General features: G+C 50.6%; 1 protein-coding gene across 1 annotated transcript in view; it reads right to left on the bottom strand.

The window, feature by feature from the left end:
* The window catches only part of URB1 (URB1 ribosome biogenesis 1 homolog (S. cerevisiae)), a 78,220-nt gene extending 68,760 nt beyond the window's left edge, over nucleotides 1-9,460 (bottom strand). The window contains exons 1-4 of the mRNA XM_010862304.1: nucleotides 9,231-9,460; nucleotides 6,831-6,970; nucleotides 5,775-5,926; nucleotides 4,742-4,874 (exon numbers count right to left, since the gene is read on the bottom strand). Coding sequence (XP_010860606.1) covers nucleotides 4,742-4,874; nucleotides 5,775-5,926; nucleotides 6,831-6,970; nucleotides 9,231-9,372 — 567 coding nt within the window. The 5' untranslated portion in view covers nucleotides 9,373-9,460. The remainder of the gene's footprint in view (nucleotides 1-4,741; nucleotides 4,875-5,774; nucleotides 5,927-6,830; nucleotides 6,971-9,230) is intronic.
* Nucleotides 9,461-11,409: the final 1,949 nt, after the last annotated feature.

Below are 11,409 nucleotides of genomic sequence, written 5' to 3'. Positions count from 1 at the left end.
TGAAGATCGTGAGGAGGGTGAGGAGGTAAGGAGGTGAGGGGGTGAGGAGGTGAGGTGAAGGGGGTGAGGAGGGTGAGGATCATGAGGTGGTGAGGAGGTGAGGTTATGGGGGTGAGGAACGTGAGCAGGGTGAGGAGGTGAGGAGGGTGTGGAGGGTAAGGAGCCTGAGGAGGGTGAGGAGTGTGAGGAGGTGAGGAGTGTGAGCAGGGTTAGGAGGTGAGGAGCCTGAGGGTAGTGAGGATGTGAGGAGCATGAGGAGGGTGAGGAGAGTGAGGAGGTGAGGAGCCTGAGGGTGGTGAGGAGCCTGAGGGTGGTGAGGGGGTGAGGAGCGTGAGGAGGGCGAGGAGCATGAGGAGGGCAAGGAGCGTGAGCAGGGTGAGGAGGTGAGGAGGGTGAGGAGGGTGAGGAGGTGAGGAGGGTGAGGAGGTGAGGAGCGTGCTGGTGGTGACGGCCCGGATGAGGATGTGGATGAGGAATGGCGATGGTGACGGCGAGGAGCATGGTATCAGTAACGTTTCCTGAGCACTCGTGACTGCCAGGCTCCCTGCCAGGTGCATATCGGTTTTCTCAGTTACAATAAGAATCTTAGGTAGAGTCACCTAGCACACCTATCTTATAGATGGGGAAACTGGGGTTTTAAAAACCTCACTTAAGCTTCCGTGTGTGTCGCTTAGTCAGATCTGACTCTCTGCGGCCCCATGGACCGTAGCCCGCCAGGCTCCTCTGTCCCTCGGACTCTCCAGGAAGAACAATGGAGCGGGTTGCCCCTCCCTTCTCCAGGGATCTTCCCAACCCGGGGACGACACCCAGGTCTCCCACATTGCCGGCGGACTCTTCAGCAGCTGAGCCACCAGGGGAGCCCCTCCCTTGAGGTTACACCACTACTAAGTGAGAAAGTACTGGGACTGGGATGGTATGAAATACCTGCACACACACACACCACTTCCTACTCGACCTCGCATCTGCCTACAGAAAGGCTCCTCCCTCTCAGCGCTCCCCTGGCAGCTCCATGCCACTTTTTCTCAAGGTGCAAGCCCCATACGTGGCACCGTTTAGGCCTCTGAGTACAAAATTAACTGTCTTGTTGTATTGGCTGTTTCTTCTGGAGAAAAGAACGTGCATTCAACCCTGCTCTGTAACATCCGAGTGGAGGCCTTGCAAGGTCCTCGCATTTACTGAGCTCATCTCCATCCACAGCACAGCACACACTTCAGTAAGACCTGGGCTGCTTTATTTCAAATACACTGAGAGCCCCAAACTATCCTCTCGTTCTGGGGACCAACCTGTGGGCCTCTTCACAGTACGTGGTTTGGGTACAATGATCCCTTCAAGTCCTGAAAATAAGCTAAACTCTGACTCCGTCAGTGTCAGCAATGCTCTGGGGCCTTCATTCACCAACTCTACGTTAATACATCACCAGTGACACTCAAGGTGTCATAACCTCAGGCTGGGAGGACGCAGAGGTGACTCGGATACTATCCCTGTCCTCAGTAACTGCTTCAAGCGACCACTGCTTCTAAGCCATCTGGATGCTTCACCGTTCAAACCTACGTGCCACCTGATTCAAGCACAGTTCACTTATCCTGGTCTTCACACGCCTTAAACTCGAAAAGAATTCTGGCAAAATGCTAAAACTTGCCTGGTAAAATGAAATTAGGTTTCATCCTTCCCCCATGAGTTGGAAAGGCTCCCGATGTTTGGGGTTCTCTGTCTACTGAAGTCCTGGGAATCAGGGCTCTGGAGTGCTGGTCCCAAACTGCCATTCTAGGTCTTTCTATCCCATGTGAGCACAGCAGAGACCCTCTCACGGGTGCTGCCAGCAATGGATTTTGAACTGAAACGGAAGTTAGTTCTCACCCGCTGGCATCCATCTTTTATGTCCCAGAGAACCCCAAAGTTCAGATTCCTGACACGGTGGAAAACAAGACCCCTGAGACACAGCCTTGGCTGTTCATTCTCCAGCAGCCGCTGCCAGGCCTTGTCCCCCTGACCACAGCCCCTCGCTGCCCCCAGCCGCCGCCCTGCATCTCCAGCAAACTCCATCAAAGGCAAGAAGGCCACACACGCCTGCCCTCATTCCTACACTCTGACTTCACGGGGCTCTTACCCCAGGGAGAAAACATCCTGAACTCGACGGCGTGTTCTGCAAAACACTGTCTGAAATAGACCAAAACATATTTGGTAAAACAGCTCTTTGGCACAGGACTTTTAACAATGCTTTCTTTGGATGAGAAAAAATATTCATAGTCCTCTTTCTTCAAGAGGCTTGAATAACTCCCTCCAAAATGTTAAAAACATTGAAAAGAAATATCTCTCTTAGCTTCTTCAACAACTAAATGACTTAAAAAAAAAAAAGTGGGAGAAAAGCAGAAAATTCAAAGATCTGGAGAGATTTAAGAAAAGCATCAGCAGAACACCCCCTGTAGCCCTGTGTGGATCCTGATTTGAACCACAGAGGGTACAGATGTTTCTGAGACAGTGGGGGAAAAGCTGAGACTGAATTGGGCATCAGACGATGGTTATTCACAGTGTTAAGTATGATGATGGCACCATGGTTTTGTTTTCTAAAATGTTGCTTTCTGTTCGAGATACTGAATATTTATAGTCGAAATGTACGTGCGATGTGCTGTAAGAGGGGCGTCCCAGGTGGCGCTAGTGGTAAAGAACCCGCCTGCCAACGCAGGAGAAGCAAGAGAGCTGGTTCAATCCCTGGGTCGGGAAGATTCCCCTGGAGGAGGACATGGCAACCGAATCTCACGGACAGTGGAACCTGGCGGGTTATAGTCAACAGGGCTGCAAAGAGTTGGACATGACTCTGTCTGATTGAAGCGACTTAGCATACACACACACACACACACACACACACACACACACACACACACACACATGCTGTAATTGACTGTCTGCCCCAAAACTTAAAGGCAGGAAAGGATGACAGCATCTGAAGTTGGATGACAGGGACATAGGAAGTCACTGTGCTGATGTCTATTTTTGAATGTTCCTGACATTTCCCATATGAAAAAAACTTTTTTACTGTCTAGAAACTATTTCCTACAATATACAAAGTTTCGGACTTCCCTGGCGGTCCACTGACTAAGACTCCACACTTCCAGTGCAGAGGGTGGCACCAGTGGTAAAGAACCCCACCTGCAAGACGTGAGAGGCGTGTGCTCGATCCCTGGGTTGGGAAGACCCCCTGCAGGCAGGCATGGCAACCCACTCCAGTGTTCTTGCCTAGAGAATCCCACGGACAGAGGAGCCTGGCGGGCTAGAGTCCGTGGGGTCACAAAGAGTTGGACAGGACGGAAGTGACTTAGCACAGCACGCACAAAGTATGTAAGACACTTGATACGGATGATTAAGCAAAGCAAAAATACTTTCATTTCTACAGTTAACTCCCGTTTTCCGGATCAAGAGGGAAAATGACTTGTGGAGGCCCTGAGCTGAAGCAGCCGGACCCGGACAAGGACTGGGCTTTCCCATGCTGTGCGGTCTGGATGGCCTGTCTGCTGATGTGCACTTTACTTAAGATGGAAGGGTGGGTTGAGGCCAAGACTGAGGGCGGGAAAGGGAAAGGATTCTGACAGGTAATTACTGCCAGGCTGACGGCCAGGGAAGACCACAGAGCCAGGTCTGCCCTTGGGGGTGGATAGCACACACCTTCTTTTTGTCAGACACACGTTCAGATGCCAGGAGCCGTCACTCATTAAGTGGAACTTCGAACACACCGATTATAGTATATCCATGAAACACGAAGACCTGGAAGTTTTTCCTCAGAGAAAACCTGATTCATTATTCCAGAAAAACCTTCAACGCTATTGTTACTGTGATTCACCTTCAGTCTAGTTATTACCTGGCAGCATAGAAACTCTTTATTTCCTAGGAAGAGCCGGAGAAGGAGGTCACGCCTGGCTGCAGAAGTCACTTGTTCTAGTGTGGCTCCTCCACCCGGGCAGACAGAGGTGGGCCTCTGTCACCTGATGCCAATGCCAAGGAAGGGGGCGTGGAGGACGGAGCCAGCAGTGAGGGTGTGTGTGTGTTAAGTTGCTTCAGTCATATCCGACTCTTTGAGACCCCATGGACTGTAACCTGCCAGGCTCCTCTGTCCATGGGAATTCTCCACGCAAGAACACTGGAGTGGGCTATCATGCCCTTCTCAAGGGGATCTTCCCAACCCAGGGATTGAACCCACGTCTCCTGCCCTGGCAGGCAGATCCTTTACCACTAGCGCCACATGGGAAGCTCAGTGGGGAGGGGCACCCTGCAAAGAGGAAGGGGCACCTCGATCACCCACAGCTAGCACAGGGGTTGAAGGTGCCCATGCTTCACACAGTGGACGGAACAAGCATGGGAGGACGGAACAAGCATGGGAGGACCACCATGAGCACCACCCCGTGAGGCCCACAGAGACCACCACCGCCGCTCTGGGAAGACGCCCGCCAGCTGCACCATCCTCACGGGCCAGAGAGGCCCCGCCACGCTGAGCCCCAGGGGAGCTGGCCTCACGTCCCTGTCACTCAGGCCCCACCAGGCGACCAGGCCCCCACCACCAGCCGGGGCGAGGCCGCCCTTCCTCAGAGGCTCAAAGTGGCTGCCGAGGCACACACCTTTCACATGGAGGCCTCCCACTCCATCTACGTGAGGACCGAGGCCAGAGGGAGGAGGACCCAGGAACCACCGCAGTCCTCTAGAAGGAAAGGAAACACTCAGGGCAGGGGGAAACACATGAGACACTCCTCACCTTTGGATCCCTCTTGGTCACCAGGGTGTACAAGGTCTTCTTATTCAAATCAAAATGGCTGCAGACGTCCCTGGCGGCCTCGGGACCCTGGGTCACCATGGCGGCCATCAGGTTCAGGCAGGCTCGAGCCATCCTGTTCAGGACAAGCGGGACCTGGTGTCGTGACGGCAGGACCACAAAGGCCCCCTCGCCTCGAGCCAGCTGCAACCTCTCTGTGCGGTCTGCTGGCCCCACACCAGAAACCAGGAGGAAGGAAACACGGAGACATGTCCTTTAAGAAAAAAAATACCCTAACAAAATCTTCAAAGAAAGCTAAAAACCTGAGTCTGAGGACAATCCAAGAACTCAAGATGAAGGTAGAGAGAAGACGGACATGTCTGTTTCCAGTAAATCATCATGGAGCTGGACCCCACTCCCACCCAGTGCCGGCCAGGGGAAGACTTCTGCACAGAGGACATCTCTAGATGCAAGTGCCTGGCGGCTTGCCACCCTGCGGGAGGTCACCCAGAATCCGCGGTGACCGAGCACCTACCATACCCTATTTAAGTGCTGGGAAAACAGCAATTTACGAGACCGTCAAGGCCCCACCGCCATGCACCCTGCACCCCAGTGGAGGGAGACAGTGGGTCAGGAGATGGCTATGGATATTATGGCACACATTCAGCTGTGCCATAATCGGATGGTCAGATAGGGCCTCCCTGAGATGACACCTCCGCAAGGCTATGAAGGTGGAGAGGGAAGGAGTTTGCGAAGACCTAGGAGATGAGGGTTAAAAGGACAGGCAGCGTTAAGGAGGTCTGGGGTGTTCCCTAGACCACAGGGGGAGTGGCAGGGCGGGAGCAGAGGGACCCGAAGCAGCAGAGGAGTCGGTGACAGCGAGGGGACAGTCAACAGGAGGAGGAGGGACTCTGCCATAGCCTCGGAAACAGCTCAGCTCTGCGGGCGGGTACAGAAAAGGTCAAGTGCCCTCGTGGAGAGCTGAACGCTGACCAAGTCCAAGGCCAGTCCTGCCACGTACAGGTGGCCAACGTACCTGTAACCCGAGGCGTACAGGGACTCACAGATGAGCTTCATGTGGTTATTCATTAGCTTCTTCACGATGTTGGTCCCCACCACGTGAAAATGGGAAAGGTCACTGGCTGTCCGCAATAATATGGCCTCGAAAACTTGAAATACTAAAAGCATCTGCAAAGACAGAACCGAGGTGCTTACAAATCATCTTTTCTTTTCCGCCTCTACAGACATTTGTCTTAGCCACAGTCACCTGCAGGTTTAAATTTTTCAATCTGCCAGATCCCGAATCAGACACAGAGATCTGCCAGGCCCTGAGTCTGGAATTAGCCTTGCTCCAAGAGTCTAGCTAAATAGAGAACAGCTTGCTTACAATTAAACCAAATGAAATTAAAAGAGAAATTTCTAGTAATGATTCCACCTCACTGCTTTGGGGATATTCAGGTCTACAGCCTTACAGCAATAATCCTGAGACTTCAACAGGTTCATAAACGCCCCAAATTCTGACCTTCTTTGGAAGCAGAAAACAACAGACAACTCAATATACATCTCTACCTGGGACACACAGTCTTTACCTATTTCCCTTCCATTAAAGCAAACCATTCAGAAACCTTCCTTCTGCTATTATTCACCAGTAACAAGTTAGCACTTTCCTCTAAAGGCTTTCAAAGGTTACAATGCAAAAAATGAATGTATCTCTACAGCCCAGGCACAAAGCATCATTTTCAGTAGAAAGCTGGTAACTTTCTACTGGTAATTTTGGAGATTTATATCACATTTCTTTTCATCAAGCTTAACGTAATAGTTGTTGTTATTTAGTCGCTCAGTTGTGTCCAACTCTTTTGCGACCCCGTGGACTGTAGCCCACCAGGCTCTTCTGTCCATGGGATTTTCCAGGCTAGAATACTGGAGTGGGTTGCCATTTCTTTCTCAAGGGGATCTTTCCCACCCAGGGATCGAACTTGGGTCTCCTGCTTGGCGGGTGGACTCTTTACTACTGAGCCACCAGGGAAGCCCTAACACAACAGTAGCACTGACTTTTGCTTCTCCCCATCAGGCCAGGTAAGGAAGAGCATACTTCACTTTCAGGGCGCTTCTCCCCACTCAGGAGCTGGAAAATCTCGGCACACTCCACAGAAATCTTGATGTACCCCTCCACAACATCGTACACATCTTCTCGGGGGAGCTTCTTAGCAGCGGAAACAAATGCCTCCAGGGCTGAAATGAGAGGCAGGGTCAGATGTTAATAAGGACAGTCTCTTTAGAAACAATCCCTGGTGCTACGGTGACAGAGGGAGATTGCTGGCAGGAAATAGCCAGGTGACTGGAAGCCGCCCGTGACAAGATGGAACAGAGGAGCAGGGTGGAGACAGGGAGATCAAGAGGACATGTCCTTAAGTCATGGGGAGTATCTTTCAAAGGCACTGGCTGAGAGCAGAACCGTTCCTGCTGCAGGAATCCTCCTGATGGGTTACTATTCGATGCTCCTGGGCATCCTCTGGGTCTTTATCAATGTAACCCTGCTCTCCATCCCCACCGCCCATCAACTGAAGGGGGAATAATGGATAAAGAAAATGTGGTATATCTATACACAGAAATACACATAAAAGGGACTTCCAGTGGTTAAAACTTCGCCTTCCAATGCAGAGGGGCAGGTCGCAACCCCTGGTCAAGGAGCCAAGATCTCAGAGGCCTCCTGGCCAAAAAAACACAGAACAGAAAACAGAAACAATATTGCAACAAATTCAATAAAGATTTTTAAAAGGGTCCACATCAGGGACTACCCTGGTGGTCTACTGGTTAAGACTCTGTGCTTCCACTGCAGGGGGCATGGGTTCGATCCTTGGCTGGGGAACTCAGCTGGCACACGCTGTACGGTGCAGCCATACATAAATAAATGAGTGAACAAATAGATAACTAAAGCAAAATAAAAATGCTTTAAACTTGTCCATATAAAAAAAAACAAAGGAAAGAAATACACACAATGGAATATTATTCAGCCTTTAAAAAAGAAGGACACTGGGGACTTTCCTGGTGGTCCAGTGGTTAAGACTCCAAGCTTCCACTGCAAGAGGTGCAGGTTCAATCGTAAGATCCCATATGCCACTCAGTGCACCAAAAATTAAAAAAGTAAAAAAAAGACAGTAGGAAACTTCACCTTTTGCAACATTCTATATGAACCCTGAAGGCAGTAAATGAAACAAGTTAGGGAAAGACAAATACTGTATGTTCTCACTTACACATTCAGTCTAAAAATGGCAGGGCCCATCTGATTCTTACCATTTGATCTCTACCCCAGCAAATAACAGCCCCTTGTAAATAATGAACAAATGAATGAATGAAATGTATGTGCTTAGTCACTCAGTCATGTCCAACTCTGTGACCCTTTGGACTGTAGCCCACCAGGCTCCTCTGTCCATGGGATTTTTCAGGCAATACTGGAGTGGGTTGCCATTTCCTTCCCCAAAAACTAATGAACAAATGAATGAATGAAATGTGTAATTCTGTGCTAAAGCAGGTATCATCTTCCTAGTACTAGCTAGCAGTTGCAGATATCAAACCTTTAAAAAAAAAATCTGTGGAAGACAAACTAGAAACTGAGGATATTCTGGCCATGAACTTAATTTTTCACTTAAGAGAAACACTGTCACTGTTTCATTTTGACACAATGCCAGTGTTTCCACATATTAGCCTAATTCGATTGTGCTTTGTCCTCATAATCTAAATACTTTCTAATGGATTACAAGAAGTTGTGCAAGGGTGATCACACTTTTCAAAAAGTTGAATTATAGAATCTACTTCGTATCAGTCACTAATCTTGGTCAACTGACAGACCCTGTGGTGGCTTCCTGTGATAGCTTATTACGTGTTCTTGGGTCAGTGTGAGTGGTGGAGAATCAAAGCTACGCAAAACAGAGATGACAGCCATGGCAGTAACTGCAAACAGGCTCACTGAACAGCCCCGAACTGACTCTTGCAATCCCATGGACTATAACCCTCTGTCCATGGTATTCTCCATGGAGAATACTGGAGTGGGTTGCCATGCCTTTCTCCAGGGGATCTTCCCGACCCAAGAATCGAACCTGGGTCTCCTGCATTGCAGCAGATTCTTTACCGATTGAGCTATGAGGAAAGCCTCCGACTCAGTCAGGACTCCATAAGTATCTGCTGTGATGAATGAGGAGTACATTTACCCACTTTCCTAACAACTGCAATAAAAAGAATTTTAGAGCTTGCTGACAGATGCTGCCCGGGCAGGGGAAGCATGTACTCGCAGGGAAACTGTCACCATCAAGCAAATCGTGGCCCTGGACTCCCCGGCACCCAGGTCTCGGTTTCCCGACTGCAAATCGGGAGGCTGGGCTCTGACCCTCGCTGCAGAAAGGAGCTGCTGCGTCTGCACACGGAGGCCCCACGCAGACAGAAGAAGCTGGGAGATCGCCTCTCAAGCTCGCGCTCTCTTCCCCGCTGCACTCACCCGGCCCCGCGCCCTGCGGGTCCCTCAGCTGAGCCTTGAAGCGCACGCCCGTGAGCTCTTCGGTGCGGGCCCGCTTGGCTGTGCTCGCCCGGGCAGCCGCGCCGTCCTGGCCGCCCGAGACCTTCCTCTTGGGGACCCCCATGGCCAAGCGGGCGGCGCGCCGGGGTCCACACACCCGGAGACCTGGCGGAAGCAAACGCGCGGTGACCCAGCCAGCCTCTCAGGGCTCACACGTGGGGGGAACGGGGGTGGGGGCTGCGGAAGGGGCGGGGGCCTATGGAGAAAAGTCGACGGAAGGGGCGGGGCTTGTGAGCAACGCGGTCCGGCAGAAATGCTGTAGTAGAGGTAAACGGTTTCCGAGTCTCGGGTTCCCGTATGGTGCTACGGTAGCAGCTGGGTCGCTGGCGGCTCGGGAGCGAGGTGACACTCCCCGCAACACACTCCCCCTCCCCTACTCGGCCGCGGCTAGGAGAGGGCCTTCGGCGGCCCTTCTCGAGGGTTCTTAGCAGGAAGAACCCCCAGATCCTCCGCTCCCGAAGGGCGCGAGCCCAGACCCGTAGTCGCAGCACAGTGAGATCGTTCTTGCCCCGAGGACGCTCTGCTGTGGCCTCTGGAACTTGATTAACACGCGGCGGGATTCGATGCTTTGCTGAAGTTGAAGTCCTCCTGGTGGGTCGGGAGGGTGGATGCCCCTGGCTAATAGATTGAAGGCGGGAGGAGAAGGGGACGACAGAGGAAGAGATGGTTGGATGGCATCACCGACTCAGTGGACATGAGTTTAAGCAAGCTCCAGGAGATGGTGAAAGACAGGGAAGCCTGACGTGCTGCAGTCCATGGGGTCCAAAGGAGTCGGATAAGACTGAGCGACTAAACTTAATTGCCAGGCGGGCTTGTTGCGGGGAGGTCCTAACCCCGACCCTTAGTTTATCTCACCTCTTGGGCAAAGACAGGCTTGCCTGGTGGGATGTCACCGCAGACTGACTAACTAATGGGAGGACGGGCACCCCTTCGGCCCTGCAGGGTGGGAGGAGAGGATCAAATGAAGTCATGTCTGTGAAAACCCCTAGTGGACAGCGCAGCGGCCGCCACATCTAAGCCCCCGGTCATTAAAATGGAAACAGCGAAGCCAGCTGTTGCCGAGCGGAGAAAATGATGCCATGTGTGCAAAACTGCTTTGACGGGGGAAAAAGGACTGTGTCTTTGTAAGATGTTACTCGTTGACTTGAGGGCCACATGAAATATTCTGAAATAAAATGGAGGCATCAATAAATAAGTAAAAACAGGCTGGTGCATTCCTTAATACCCCTTCATCAATACGTGGTTATGTGTTCAAATAAATCATGAACCAGGTCATGAGATGAGTAATTTGGTGATTCCTGGAATCATCAGTTAGCTCGCCCTCTAATTTGAGGAAATACTCTCCTGGGTTCTGTAAGCAAATCTGTATTGAATGTCTAAGGATGTGGGGTTTTTTGTGACCTGTTGAAGTTCCAGAATCTCTAATAGGAAACGTCTATGGGATTGACTGTGAGTCAAGCACAAGCAAGACTATTGTGCTTGTGGAAATGCTTTTCTTGTAGGCAGGTCAGAGCAAGTGGCCTGACCAGATATGAGTTCTTGCAGCAATATTAAGAGACAGGGATATGCCCAAAATTCAGGCTGTAAAGGGTAATACTCTTATTAGGAAAGACAGACTTAATTATTATTTTTTTAAATTTTATTTAATTTTTAAACTTTACATAATTGTATTAGTTTTGCCAAATATCAAAATGAATCCACCACAGGTATACATGTGTTCCCCATCCTGAACCCTCCTCCCTCCTCCCTCCCCATACCATCCCTCTGGGTCGTCCCAGTGCACCAGCCCCAAGCGTCCAGTATCGTGCATCGAACCTGGACTGGCATCTCGTTTCATACATGATATTTTACATGTTTCAGTGCCATTCTCCCAAATCTTCCCACCCTCTCCCTCTCCCACAAGTCCATAAGACTGTTCTATACATCACTGTCTCTTTTGCTGTCTCGTTCACAGGGTTATTGTTACCATCTTTCTAAATTCCATATATATGCGTTAGTATACTGTATTGGTGTTTTTCCTTCTGGCTTACTTTACTAGACAGACTTAATTATTTTTTAAAAACTTTTTATTTAATATTGGAGTATAATAGATAACAATGTT

Source organism: Bison bison, unplaced genomic scaffold, assembly GCF_000754665.1.
Source record: "Bison bison bison isolate TAMUID 2011002044 unplaced genomic scaffold, Bison_UMD1.0 scf7180017864481, whole genome shotgun sequence".
Classification (NCBI taxonomy): Eukaryota; Metazoa; Chordata; class Mammalia; order Artiodactyla; family Bovidae; genus Bison; species Bison bison.
Note: the sequence above shows the minus strand (reverse complement) of the source record. Positions and strands in the feature narration are given on the sequence as shown.